The sequence below is a fragment of the Octopus sinensis genome, linkage group LG3 (assembly GCF_006345805.1).
Source record: "Octopus sinensis linkage group LG3, ASM634580v1, whole genome shotgun sequence".
NCBI lineage: Eukaryota > Metazoa > Mollusca > Cephalopoda > Octopoda > Octopodidae > Octopus > Octopus sinensis.
In genome coordinates, this window is record NC_042999.1 from 114,222,667 (window position 1) to 114,237,750 (window position 15,084).

The following is a 15,084-nucleotide window of genomic DNA, read 5'->3' on the forward strand; positions in this document are numbered from 1 at the left end:
AGAGTCATTTTCTTTTTGTGCCTTATAATGTAATACACTCACCGGTAAAATTTCCACTTATTTCTCATTTTTATTTTCCTAAAATTTTCGTTGCGTCTTGCAACCTTTTCAATAGTCAAGCAAGACTATTGAAAAAAGAAAATAACTCTCCCCAGACACAACAGAATATGCTTCAACACACAAACTCATATAAAGAATCTTGCAAACCAAATCCAAAAATGAAATATAAACTACATATATATATATATATCTATATAAATAAGATGTACAAATGGGCTTCTTCAATTTCCCTCTATCACATTCAGTCAAAGGTTTTGGTTGTCTGGGGTTGTAGTAGAAGATACTTGCCCAAGGTGCCATGTAATAGAACCTAAGACAAAACCACGAGGTTGGGAAGTAAATTTAGCCTATCATCAGGCAAGCATAAAAAGAATGAACAGATAGAGCACAAACAAAAAAGACAATGAGAGAGAGATAGTGATTTCATTAAGCATCTAAACATTACTGTCAACCAACAAGAAAATTTACACAACTCTTAATTACGATGCTTCCTTTAGCAATGACCACCACTGAACATTTGACACTGTTGGTCACTGGTGTTATTGATTAGTTCTAAATGAACTATGAACAAAGTATTCCACTCATGATATCCAGTCTTATTTTCACGAGGTTTCCTAGAGGGAGTTCGACTGCTTTTTCTAGGTCAAGCAAACACAGAGCAGTGTCTCCAATGAGGGTGATGCAACAGCCTAGGGTATTATAACAAGGTTTTATAGCTATTTTATTATTCAGTTTTCATGCAGTAAGTGTATTGTGTATCTTAAGATTAGAGGAATGAAGTCGCAAAAACAAGAACTCTGATTCATAGAAGCTCTCTCATTAGTTCTATGGGAAAACGTGACTTGTGTATATGAGTTCAAGGGTTCTCTTACTAAGATCTTCTTTGGGCACCAAAAGTTCTTTTTTCAGTGGGTGTAAGTTACAAAGATAACTTTTATCATTTATCATTCTGAGAGAGAGAGAGAGAGAGAGAGATTCATTACCAAGATGAGATTTCTCATTAGATGCCTGCAAGTCTGATTGAAAACTCAATCACAGCCACTATAATGATGTTGTCATCAACATCACCACCAATATATAGTGACATCATCCTCATTACGTGATATCTTCATCAGCTTCATTTTATAGCATTCCTATTAATATCACAAAACATTAAAGCATGTTGTTCACTACTGGCCACCGCCATTGAAATTATCATCATCATCTTCACCATTAATTACTACTGTAATCTTTTATCTTTTACTTGTCTCAGTCATTGGAATGCAGCCTATGCCTGGGCATTGCCTTGAAAGATTTACTCAAACATATCTACCCCAGTACTAATTTTTAAAGTTTGGTACTTATCTATTGGTCCCTTTGCTTAACTGCTAAGTTACATGGATGTAAACAAACCAACACCAGTTGTCAAGCGGTGATTGGGGAATGAATGCAATGACACAGACATGTACGATGGGCTTCCACACAGTTTCTGCCAGCCAAATTATTTCACAAGGCAATTGGGTAGCCTGATGTATAGAAGACTTGCCAAGGTGCTGTACAGTAGGATTGAACCCCAAACCATGTAGTTGTAAAGCCAGCTTCTTCACTTCACAATTGATGCCTGTTAGAATAGGCATTTCTTTTAACTGTGTATGAAACTAGGAACTACTCAAGTGTATTACTGATATCTCTATGAGAGAATGTGATAACAAAGTCCAATCTTGGAGAGATTTTCCATGGTAAACGTCAAACATTAAACTAAATCATCATAATCTTCATCATTGTTTCATGTCTGCCTTTCATGCTGCCAAGGGTTGGACAGTTTTAGAGGAGACTGCACCAAACTTGTGTCTGTTTTTGCAAGGTTTTTACAGCTGGATGCCCTTCCTAACACCAATCTCCCAGCAGAGTGGACGGAGTGCTTTTTATGTGGCACAAGCACAGGCGTTTTGGCATAGTTTTTACAGTTAGATGCCCTTCCTAACACCAACCTCACAGCAGAGTAGACAGAGTGTTTTTTATATGGTACAAGCACAGGCGTTTTGGCAAGGTTTTTACAGCTGGATACCCTTCTTAATACCAACCTCCCAGCAGCGTGGATGGAGTGTTTTTATGTGGCACAGGTGTTTTGGCATGGTTTTTACAGCTGGATACCCTTCCAAATGCCAAGCATTTTACAGTGTGGACTGGATGTTCTTTACGTGGCATCAGCACTCTTAAATATTAATTTCTTTACTATTTGTGTCAAACCAGGGTTTGGTGGGAGAGCTTAGTGGTTAAACTCATGAGTTTATGGGTTCTATCCCCAGGCCAGTCTGCAAGTTGGTTCTTTAAGCAAGGTGCTTCATTTCATGTTGTGCTAGCCTATTCAGCTGGGAGCTGGTGCAGCCCCTTCTCCTGCCAGCTATCACATCCTCCCTGTTCTACTAGGTCAAAAGGGTATGTATGCCTACTCACAACTGCTTCTAAAACAAGTAGCAAAAGCATAGCACATGCTACCAGAGTATACAAGCTTGCAAGTGACAACTATAGTATTTAGTTTTGTGTTTCTTTAAATAAAAGCATAGAACACAAAATTTAATCAATCATAGTTCATGTCTGCGGTTTCATTTTATTGACCCAGGAGGAATGAAAGGTAAAACTAGCCTTAGTAGGATTTGAACATAGAAGGTAAAAAGCCAGAAGAAATATCTTAAGATTCTGCCGAACCAACACCCTAGTGTTAACAATGGTTTCTAACAAGGTTACAAAATTACACATTTTTGGAGGAATAGGATGTTAGTCAATTAGAATCAACCCCAGTCTTCAAATGATACCATATTTCATAGAATCAGGAAGGATGAAAAGCAAAGTCAACCTTGATGGGATCTGAACTTAGAATGCAAAGAACTGTAACTAAATACCACATGATATTTTGTCCCATGTTCTAATGATTCTACAAGTCCATCATTATAATAATGCTTTCTACTATAAGAACATGGCCTGAAATTTTAGTGGAGAGAGCTAGTCAATTACATCAATCCCAAAAGGATGAAAGGTAAAGTCAACCTCAGCAGATTAAGCATTTTGTTCTGCCAGCCTACCATTTTTAATCCATCATTACAATAACAGCAAAACTAAGAACCTATTGTTGACATGTTTGTTCATAAGCTTCAGATAAAATTGGACATCATCGAGTAACTAAGCAATTAGTTTAAGTACGTTGATGAGTCAGCTTAACTCAGTGCACACACACACAATCACAAAGAAATAGAATTACAAACACTAATAAAGACACCATTATCATCTTCATTATTTTGTCCGTTCTTTCATGCTTGCATGAATTGGAAGGATCTTCTGCAGGACATTACTTTGTCACTGTTTGTTCTAAGTAAGGTTCACCCTCTGTGTGTATGCCTACCAAACATACAAGTGTGATTTAGGAGCTTGTTTTGCAATCATGTGGTTCTTTGTTTCACTGGATTGGGTGGCACTTTGGGCAAATAACTTCTACCATAACCTTGTGCCAACTCAAGCAAGGTACAATTAGGTAGATGGAATATAGCTTCAGGCATGGCTGTGTGTTAAGAAGTGTGCTTCCCAACTATATAGTTCCAGTTTCAGTCTAAGAGTGGCACCTTAGGCGATTGTATTCTACTTTATAGGTATGGGCCAAATAAAGCTTCATGAGTGGATTTTTGACTCTAGTATTTTTATTTAAAGTCTGGTACTTATCCTATTAGTCTCTTTTGGTGAACAGGTAAGTATCAGTAAAGTAAACACACCAATACTGGTTGTCAAGTGGTGTGGGACAGACACAGACACATAGTGACAGGCTTCTTTCAGTTTCTGTATCAAATCCACTCACAAGACCTTGGTTGGCCTAAGGCCATAATAGAAGAAACTGGAGCAAGATGCCACACAATGGGTCTGAACCTAAAACCATGTGGTTGAGAAGCAAGCTTCTTACCATACAGCCATGCCTGCGCATATATATTACATGCACACACACAGAGCACATCATTATTTCTATGCTTGCATGGTACAACTGAAAGTTTACTGGAGCAGAATTTTTCTCTGGTCAGATGCCCTTTTTGATGCTAATGCTCACCTGTTTCCAAGTAAGGTAATAATTCCCTCCAGTCAATCAAACAACAAACAACCTGACCATGCTTTGCCTGAATGGTGAGGCTTTTGTTTGCAATCAAAACAAGAGGAAGAAAATAAAATTACACACAAAGCAAACTTCTTCCAGTGTCCATCTACCATTTTCATTCACAAGGGGTTGATCATCTCCCACAGTAATAGCTTGGTCCCTAACAAAGGGGTTTCAAAGTGAACTCCTGAACCACATAGTCATATGTATGCCTACACATCCATGTCTGATATTTAATTCCAGGTAAAAACAATGAAACGATCTAAGCTGTAGTGATGTGGCTACGTATATATATATATATACACACATATATATATATATATTATATATATATATATATATATTATATATATATATATATATATATATTATCTGAGTGGATACCATATTAGCTATCAGTTAAGTTCCAGTGAACAGCTAACCATTGCAATCAGCATTTAACGTCTGTGACTACAATTTGTTGCAAGTCACTCAGTGAATTCTTCCAAAGGGTAATTCCATGTATGCTTCACTGGATGGTGAAAATTGTCTGGAGTATATATTATCATTATTATTAATAATAAAGAGTATGGAGACTTAGTAGTCATTGCAGCCGAAACATGTGTAGGTCATTACAAGAAACTGTATAAGATTATAAAATATATTATGTGGATGTACAAGTCTCCATAGTTTTTATCAGTAACAATAATTATATATATCATAGATACTTGTGTATTGCAAATCCACCTCTCCAAGGAAGATTTTATCTCAACAGAGACTATATAAAGCCAAGATTAACTTCAATGACAGCTTAAATGGCTGAAACTTTGAAGTCACTGTCAATAATATTCTTGCTTAAGAATAATAAATTTGTACTCTATAACACTATAGATTAATCTATGAGATTAATGTAAAATTGTTTTTATTATAGTGAACATAAAAAAAAATAAACATTAATATACATACACATGCATGTACAATACATAATATAAAGACGCAATATATAAGACACACTCACAATATGTAATATATACATATATACATGCAATATATGTAATATTTACACACATATAAATCCAACCCATGCAAGCAAGGAAAAGTAGATATTAAATGATGATGGTGATGATACACATGCACATACACACACACACATAATGCATAATATACAAATACACCCACCCACACAAGCATGCAATATATACAAGCCGATACATAATATAGAGACAGATGAGAGATAGAAAGCAGTAGACAGAAATGCTTGGACAAAAATGTAATCAAAGATAGATTGGCTCATTGGATGTCTTTGTGCTCAAATGTCCAATGAGGATATTGTTCCAAATGATGTAATAAAAAGAAACAGATTGATGAGAAAAATAGACATGAATAGAGAAAGTGATAAGAGAACACAATATGACAAAGAGCAAAAGATATATACAGATTGATAAATAAGATGAACAAAGAGATATCAGGGAAAAATAGACAGACACTGATAAGCATATATATATATATATATATATATATATATCATCATCATCGTCGTTTAACGTCCGTTCTCCATGCTAGCATGGGTTGGACGGTTCGACCGGGGTTCTGGGAAGCCAGAAGGCTGCACCAGGCTCCAGTCTAATTGGCAATGTTTCTACAGCTGGATGCCCTTCTAACGCCAACCACTCCGTGAGTGTAGTGGGTGCTTTTTACGTGCCACCTGCACAGGTGCCAGGCGGGGCTGGCAACGGCCACGGTCAGATTGGTGTATTTTATGTGCCACCGGCACGGAAGCCAGTCGAGGCGGTGCTGGCATCGGCCACGAGTCGGATAGTGCTTTTTACGTACCACCAGACCAGGATCCTGGCTGGTTCAATTCGATTTCGATTTCGCTTGCCCCAACATGTCTTCACAAGCAAAGGGGGTTGGCAAGGGTGCCTGTCGTACGGTCGCATTGGAGTATTTTACGTGCCACGGCCACGAGTCGGATAGTGCTTTTTACGTACCACCAGACCAGGGATCCTGGCTGGTTCAATTCGATTTCGATTTCAATTTCGCTTGCCCCAACATGTCTTCACAAGCAAAGGGGGTTGGCATGGGTGCCTGTCGTACGGTCGCATTGGAGTATTTTACGTGCCACGGCCCCGAGTCGGATAGTGCTTTTTACGTACCACCAGGCCAGGGATCCTGGCTGGTTCAATTCGGTTTCGATTTCGATTTCGATTTCGCTTGCCCCAACATGTCTTCGCAAGCATGGGGGGTTGGGATGGGGTGTCTGTCGTCGGATGAGGTTCTATATCGACTTCGCTTGCCTCAACCGGTCTTGTGTCCAAGGGAGGAAAGGCATTCATAAGTGGGCTGGGCTCACTTGTCCTGCCTGGTCTTCTCACGTACAGAATATTTCCAAAGGTCTCGGTCTCTGGTCATTTCCTCAGTGAGGCCTAAAGTTCGAAGGTCGTGCTTCACCACCTCGTCCCAGGTTTTCCTGGGTCTACCTCTTCCACGGGTTCCCTCAACTGCTAGGGATTGGCACTTTCTCACACACCTATCTTCATCCATTCTCGCCACATGACCATACCAGCGCAATCGTCTCTCTTGCACACCACAACTGATGCTTCTTAGGTACAACATTTCTCTCAAGGTGCTAACGCTCTGTCGAGTATGTACACTGACATTACACATCCATCGGAGCATAGTAGCAAAGAATAGTGATGACTAAGATACCATGGCGAGGGAATATAATTGATTAACTTGATTTCAATATATTGTTACCTATTTTATCAATTTTACAGTGGTGGGAGAAAAATTAACCTGTTAACCCACACTACTTGGTTGAAGCCACTCTTCCACACAAACTGTTCTAGAGGAAGTCCCTATAACAATCAAGTGTGAGAGAAGATAAGATAGTATAAGTGTGATTGTATCATCGGAAATATTTTAGCCTCTCAACAACTGGTATAAAAACCACCCTCACTTTTTCCTTTTTCTCTCTCTTTCAAATTAGTTGGTAACTTCACTTGTGCCAGTGTCACAAAAAAAAACAAAAACAAAAAGAAACAAAAGCCCAATACACACAGTAAAGTGGTTGGTGTTAGGAAGGGCATCCAGTCATCGAAACCATGCCAAAACTGATATTGATGCTTATTGGATGTCAAACCATCCAACTCATGCTAGCATGGTAAAATGGGTGTTAAATGACTGTGAGAAATGATCAGCTTTCAATAAGTTGAAGTACAAGAATTAAATGAATGTAGATCCCAGATTTGCTTCAGTAGCAACTCACAAAATATGTTAGAGCACTTGTCTTATACACAATATGAAATTTTTTTAAAAAACAAGTGAGATTCTTTATCACAACTGTTTGAGTCCCCCCACCCACCCAAATGAAAACCTAATCAGAAAATAAGAAATTCTGCTGAAATTTTCAATAACATTTATGCAAAGCCATGTCATAACAAGAACACCGTATCTAATTCTAGAAATTAATTCCAAAATGGTTATGGATGAAAGCCCATCTTGGCAACAAAAAAAAAAAAAAACACCAGGAAAAAAGAGAAAATATTAATAGCTAGCCTTTGAGATATATGAAAACAAGAGAATATATGATGGAAATTGTGTTAATTGAGATTGGCTATTTTGGTAGAAGACTAGCTAAGATTGAAAGATACATGGGCAAAATAATTAAATTAAAGAAAGCAATTCAGGAAGATTGTGGGCTTTGTGATTATGACACTATAAAGAGAAAGGTATTGGCTAGAATTGTCTAAACAAATTGACTTCCCTGTGTCAAGTAGAAATGCAAGCTCCTAGTATGAGAGTATTTTCTGGTTCATTTGCATGCAACTACTACCAATAATAATGATGAAGATGATTTCTTAGCTTGTCACACAAGCCTCAAATTTGTAAGAGAAGAGCATATCTTATGAATCTCAATGGATTAAAAGTTAGTCAACATAAGCAAGCTTTGATTTCACAATGTTAAGTAATAATTGTATATATTTCAAGGAATTGGCATTCAATCGTTTCCATCATTCACATCCCTTTTATATTGGTTTCAAATTTTGGGACAAGGCCAACAATTTAGTGGAAGGAGGTAAGTTGATTATATCGACCCCACCAGAGTTCAGCCGATACTTCTTACATCTCTTTTATATTAATAATATCTCCAAGAGCATTATAAAATATTGTTATTACACACAACAGTTCTGACCAACTGGGTTTAAAATTTTATTGAAAGAATAATCAGCAAATTTATTACATCTTTAGACAGAAGAGAGTGTACGCATGACTGTTATTTAGGAAGGGTCAGGAAAATACATGCCCACTACTACCACAAAAAAACCCCTCTTTAGTGCAAATGTTTATTTTCACAACCCTTTCAAATATCACAGAAAAGCCCAAATAAAATTTTAAAAAATATATATCCCCCAACAATAATTTCTAAAATAAAAACATGGTCAGAAATAGCAGGAAAGGGAACAGTCAATTGCATGTCAACCCCAGTATATGACTGGTACTTTATTGATCCTGGAAGGACGAAAAGCAAAGAAGTTAATTTTGGTAGGATTTGGAATCAGAGCATATTGAGCTGAAAATACCACAGTGTATTTTGTCCAATACTCTTAACGATTTTTGCCCCCAACTACCAAACCCCTATCTTAACTAGTAATAAAACATAAAATCAATTAATTAAAACTTGAAATATATATCAACCACCCAGTTTAAAACTTACACAAGCGCACATACATTTTATTCCAATCTACTTAGTTCAATTTTTCAATTCCTTTTCAGTCCAGTTTTTCTAATTTTCTTGACCTCCCAATATCTTATTTAAAAAAAAAAAAATTATTGTTTTAAAAACATTTATTTTACTTTTTATTTCCAAACAGATCAATTTGACAAATGCATCTGAACCAGTTCTACTTTAGAATTAGCACCCCTATCCATTCCCCCAGCTTCTCCTTAAACGCCTGTTTGTTTATCATTAATTTTGTTCTTTACAGTTATTTAGCTTTATTGTGTTTGTGTTTGTGGTGTTTGTGTGTGTTATTTCTCCTCTCCTTATGCTTCCTGCTTTCTTTCTGTTCTGCTGTACATTTTTTTCTCCTTTTTTTCTTTCTATCTGATTCCAATGGTGACGATGAGGATGATGACAAAGAAGTCGATGATGAAGACACCTTACGTTTTAACCTGCTCAATACCAGTTTGTAATTCTCGTAAAGCATCTGGAACTGTATGTCTAAGTGCAAATATCTCCTCTCCAGCACCGATTGTAGTTTTTTAGGGTTGAGCATCAAACAGAGCTTCGGCAAGCTTTTACCTGACCTCTGAAAATGAATAATAAATGTTGTAAGTAATCTAATGTTTAGCTAGTTTTTTTGTTAGAGAAAGAGAGAGAGATGCAGAGATAAAGAGGGAGTGAAGAAAAACAGAGAAATAAAACGAAAGTGAAGAAGCAAAAAGCAACAAGAAGATTTAACTGCCTATAGAGCTCTATTAATTGCTTCATGTGCAGCGATAGAGAGAGAGAGCATAAAGGTAACCTATTAGAATACCCAAAAAATAAATAGAAAATAACAAGAATAAACTGTATTTCAAAACAATGTTTTCACAAACGGAGTGCATAAATGTAGGGATAAAACAATATTGCAGTTGTTGAAAGGTGGAACATACGGTACAGAGATTGAAAGAGGACTTCTAAAATTAGAGGTTTCTTGGTTTTCTCTACTTCTGCACTTGTCTTGCCCACCAAATTAACCCGTTTAGTTCGTTAAGGGCACCACCACCCAACAACGACCTTTTTCCAAGTTACTGTAATTTCTGACAAAAATGGTAGGTAGACTTAATACACCAAAACAACTTTGGAGGACCAAACATTCCATGAAAACTGTAACAAGATTTGGTAAAATAGTGATGATGTTTGAATGTTTATGCTATATACTAGGTCAAATTGTACGCTGGAAAATATGGTACATAAAGAATGGTAAGATTGGACATGATAAAACAGTCAACAATTTCAAAGAAATCAATCACTTTCATTCAGTGCGAGAAGCATCATTGCATCATACAATGTCAGATGGTTCTGAGCTAGGTGATGGCATGCCTAATCCCAGCCCAATCAGAGTTGATCTAGGGCCTACTTAACAACAGCCTTTTAACTATGAACAAATGAGGATGCTGTTACGCAGTCATTCAACCAACTGGAAACAGTAACCAAACCTATCCAGAATCAGTTTTTATTTAGTCTTACAGAAGGAAGGATACATCAGATAATTCCAAGATACATTGTGTAAGGAAAAAAAAAAAAGAATCCCATTGGCTATATATATATCTGCTTGGGGTTCAACAGCTACCAGCACAAAAGAAGCTCAAGGTGGCTCTGTGGTTCAATACTGTAAAGATTTGTGTAAGCACAACATTGTCTAAGGAAATTGTTTAGAAGGCTTGATTCAAGTGATACACAGAGTAGGTCAAGTAGCTATGATGAAGTAGTAGTAGTGGTGGTGGCAGCAGCAGTTGCTTCATGCTTATAATTTCAAACTGAGTATGGCTAGACACAAAAGATACATGAAACGAAAGTCAATTGAAAGTGGCTATTGAACTCCTATCTCTTAGTGGGAAAGAATGGAGATAAGTATAGGGGACAATTAATGCTTAACTCCTTTATGAACATATTCCTCAAAGGTATGTATTGCTTATGTTTGAAGTAAATTTCAAACTGTTAAAGAAATGAGGAGTTTAATTAAATCAGTGGTTTTATTTCACACAATCAATGGCCTCAGGAAGTTAGAACCGAAATGGTTTGAGTGAAGTGAAAAACTGTAGGGAGTACTGTGTAACAAATTCTATTAATACATTTCCATCAGGTCATCTAAGCTGTATGGCAACCCTACACAGTTTGCTTTCCCCACCTTTACATTCTGAACGAAATATCACTAGAATAAACTTTGGCTGTTGTTCATCTTTGGCAAAGCTTGACTAAGTCTTTTATCCTCCAGGCTGACAAAAACAAATACGAGTAATAACTACCTAAATTACAATTTTAACTGCCTGCCTCCCTAGGAAGAATTTAGCCTTGTGTCTAGTCAAATATAAGCAAGAATTTAAGTCTGATGATTTGTCATTTCTGTCTTTGACTTATATTTTTAACACTACTGACTGTGAAAGAGGAATAGTGTGTGTGTGTGCATGTGTGTTTCAAAATACATGCAAGAGACATCAATTTCATCACTAGAGAAGGGCAACTGATGACTCAGTAGTAACGAGATGATTTAGATTGTAATTATCCATTAATTAAGTTCTTAACTTTCATGGGCTTGTTTCTGTAACATTTCATCTCTCCCAAGTCAATAGTCTGTCTGAAGAGCTTGACAAAAGCTGACCTATAGAGGATGTACAGATGACACCAATGTATTTAAATAGTGTTTTTCAGGCGTGCTTGTATCAAGTATGGTTATTTTAATAATGATTGAGCTCAGTTTAACATCTGTTCAACAAGCTAAATATAGAGTGTTATGCAACTATTTTTCCGAGCAGTTAAGGACTCATAATGACAGATGCTTGGCTATGTTAAGTAGATTAGATTCCAGCCTATCTCAAATAACATTTCCAAATGTCTCAGTATCAATTCTGGAAAGCAAGAACTCTAACAGCCAATGAAACATACAGATTTAAGTGTCCAGTTCAGATAATGGAATTGAACCAAAACCCTAAGAAATCTAATTCCAGAAACCTTGTCAACATAGTTTAGTAGATTATATACTCCTCCTCCTTCACATGTTCACACTGTTTTATATATAACATAAATATAATCACTATTCAGTGTATACAATTACATTACATCCACTGGTCCTGTCTGCCTTTATCCTTTTACATTCTATCAGAACTAAGAGGTAAAGAGAGAGCTGTAGATTTGATAGTGTGTGAGATAAAAAATGCTTTGTGGTATTTAGTCATGTGTTTTGAGTTCAAATCCCACTGAAGCTGACTTTATCATCCAATCTTTGGGGATTCTAACAAAAAGTATCAGTCAAGTTGGTCTCATTAACTCTGTACTTAAGTGAGAAATAAGAAATAAGATGACAGCAGTAGAACACCAAATAAAGTGTTTTGTAGTATTTAGTTACATCCCCAAAGTATGATGTATCAGATATAATACAAAATTAGTTCTGTTCTTGGTAAAAAGAAATAATAATAATAATAATAATAATAATAATAATAATAAGGCCTGAAATTTGAGGGGAGAGGACTAGTCAATTATATTGACCCCAGTATTTCACTGGTACTTAATTCATTGACCCTGAAAGGATGAAAGGCAAAGTTGACCACGGTGGAATTTGAACTCAGAACATAGTGATAGGCAAAATATCGCTAAGCATTTCGTCCAGCGTGTTAATAATTCTGTCAGCTTGTGCGGCCTTAAATAATAATAATAATAAATGAATTTAAAAAAGTTAAGTTCTTAGTGAGTGATCCTGATTTTCAGATAGATGCCAAAAGAAAAGTATGAATGTCTCTTTCCCTTAAAATAAATAAATATAAACAAATTCGGTCAAGCATTAAAGTTATTATTCAGGTGGAGTATCAGAACAAGAGAGTTCCTCGAGGTTTTACATATCGTTACATTTTGAATTCAAATCCCTTCTAAGTTAATAAAATATGTAGAGTCAAGTACTGAGATGGATTAAACTGACAACTCCAGTATAAAAAAAAAAAAAGTAGTTAGAAAGCATTATTACAAGAAGCGAAATGATTATGAAGCTAAAGTACTGGACTATTGACCAAACCCCACTACTAGAATACCTATTGTGTTGTGAATCTGAGCAGTGAGGCAGTGTGGTTGAGGAGGAAACAATATGTTAGACACTAGAACATCTACTTACCTCAGTTTGCCTAACTGACAAACAAGTCCCACACCTATTCTAAAACTGAGTGGTTGATTTAATGGGGGGGGGGGAGGAGAGCAACAGCTGCAAAATAGAAGTCATTTGACTAAAAAGCCTATATCAAACAAGCCTATGGATGTGTAAAATATTGATGAAAAAAAAAAAATGAATACAATTTCAGATGGTAGTACCCTAGAATAGTTACGGCAAAGTGGTTAGAACCATTAAACCATGTGGTTTTGTAGCTGTTGAAGCCAAACCTAACTGCAGCGGTGGTATTGTGTCCTCAGGCAAGATACATTATTCTTGCTTATTTCAATCTATTCAGTTTATTTTATTTGTTTTAGTCAGCTTAGGATTTGTGCCATGTTCCAAAAATTCAGCAACATAGAGGTTTGGTTTGGTGGTTAGTTAGGGATGTGTATCTCCTTGTCGTTGGTCTTCTGTAATAATAAGTGTCAGTGCTGCTCACTTTGGCATGAAGATGATGTTGAAGAAGTTCACGAAGAGCAGACTGGGGAAGAAGGGTTGCGGCCAAGGATAAAAAGGCAAAAAACCCTTTCACAACCTCCAAGATGAAGTTGAGAAGAGACAGCACTGTGGCCTGTGAATATCTGTTCCAATATAATTGAAGTCCAATTTTTAAGAAAATAAGGCCGTGCTAATGCCTACTGGCAAAAACCAGCAACAGTAGGTAAAACATTTGTAGGCCAAATGGGGCGAGGTTTTCATCAGTAGAAAGATACAACAACACATCACAGAATGAATATATTAGCAATATGCTGTTATTTTCCCATTTTTTTGACACATCCCTCTTTGGTATAAACTTGAAAGATTTCATTAAGCAAAACCATGACAGATCCTGGATGCCAAATGGGATGACCAAGCAATGGCAAGAACAAAATCCACAAAAATTCCGAACCATGAATGCCAATAGCTAGACTCAACAATACCAATGCCTACCAGATTCTGTAGTCCAAACTCAAAGAAGATAATTGACCTAGGGGTACACCAAAGAAACACTTTTGTGACACCACCAAAGAGGTTATGCCTTTTCTTATTTAGTATCCAACTTAACAACTGTAAAAAGTTAGCTGAAGATCCATAAGAACAGGAGGCAAGTATGCATAGAAGGAAGAAGCTGTAGTGATGAATCAGATTTGATATAAGGTGAGATATAAAAAGGAGCGAGAGAGAGAGATAAGAGTGATCAGTAAGTATTTCTTTACTGCCCACAGGGGGCTAAACATAGAGGAGACAAACAAGGACAGGCAAAGGGATAAAGTTGATTATGTTGACCCCAGTGCATAACTGGTACTTATTTAATCGACACCAGAAGGATGAAAGGCAAAGTTGACCTTGGTGGAATATGAACTCAGAACGTAACAGCAGACGAACTACTGCTAAGCATTTTGCCTGGCGTGCTATAGATTCAGTCAGCTCGCCGCCCTGAGAGAAGAGATCAATAATGACTTATGGGACAAGGGCCATCTCTGTAGCTGATTTTGTGGCTAAAGCGTTATTTCAAACCTTGGTGAACTCAGTCAAGAAAACTAGAAGCATCAATGGCAATGAAGGAACCTTGAAAACATCTACAAATAAACAGAGGGAGATAGAAAGAAAAAGAGAGAGATATATGCCAAAATGCTGACAGCAAAGAAAAAAGAAAAAGATGCAATGCAGTCATTTGAAAGACATTGGATATATTCCTCTATGTGTTATTGTATAATTGTTACAAACACTAGTAGACCGTTTAACATTTACAAGTTGAAAAACCAGTCTAAGCTTTTAGAAAAGTCGACTACTCAAATAAGTAAAAGAAATAAACAAACAAACGACTAGCACACACGCTCAGCACTCCTTGTTCAATTCTTTTTTTAATTTTCCGCAATTACAGACAGGCTGCTGGAGGGAAGATGGAGGAGTTTCTAAATCCATGACGAAATGAGTGAAATTTGAGGAAGGGGAGAGAGGGAGAGGCGAGAGAGTGATGAACAAACTGTAAATCCAACCAGTTCCATCAGTATACCACTAAGGAAGATTACAGTTTGGGTGAACTAA

At 36.8% G+C, this 15,084-nt stretch overlaps 1 protein-coding gene across 2 annotated transcripts in view; it reads right to left on the bottom strand.

Annotated features, from left to right (window-relative positions):
* The window catches only part of LOC115209863 (histone acetyltransferase type B catalytic subunit), a 186,084-nt gene that overhangs the window by 65,565 nt on the left and 105,435 nt on the right, over positions 1–15,084 (bottom strand). Inside the window, exon 11 of one of the 2 annotated variants that reach the window (XM_029778439.2) lies at positions 8,996–9,465. The exons of the other annotated variant lie outside the window; for it this stretch is intronic. Coding sequence (XP_029634299.1) covers positions 9,142–9,465 — 324 coding nt within the window. The 3' untranslated portion in view covers positions 8,996–9,141. Of the gene's footprint in view, positions 1–8,995; positions 9,466–15,084 lie in introns of those variants that run through there. 2 annotated transcript variants of the gene reach the window in all.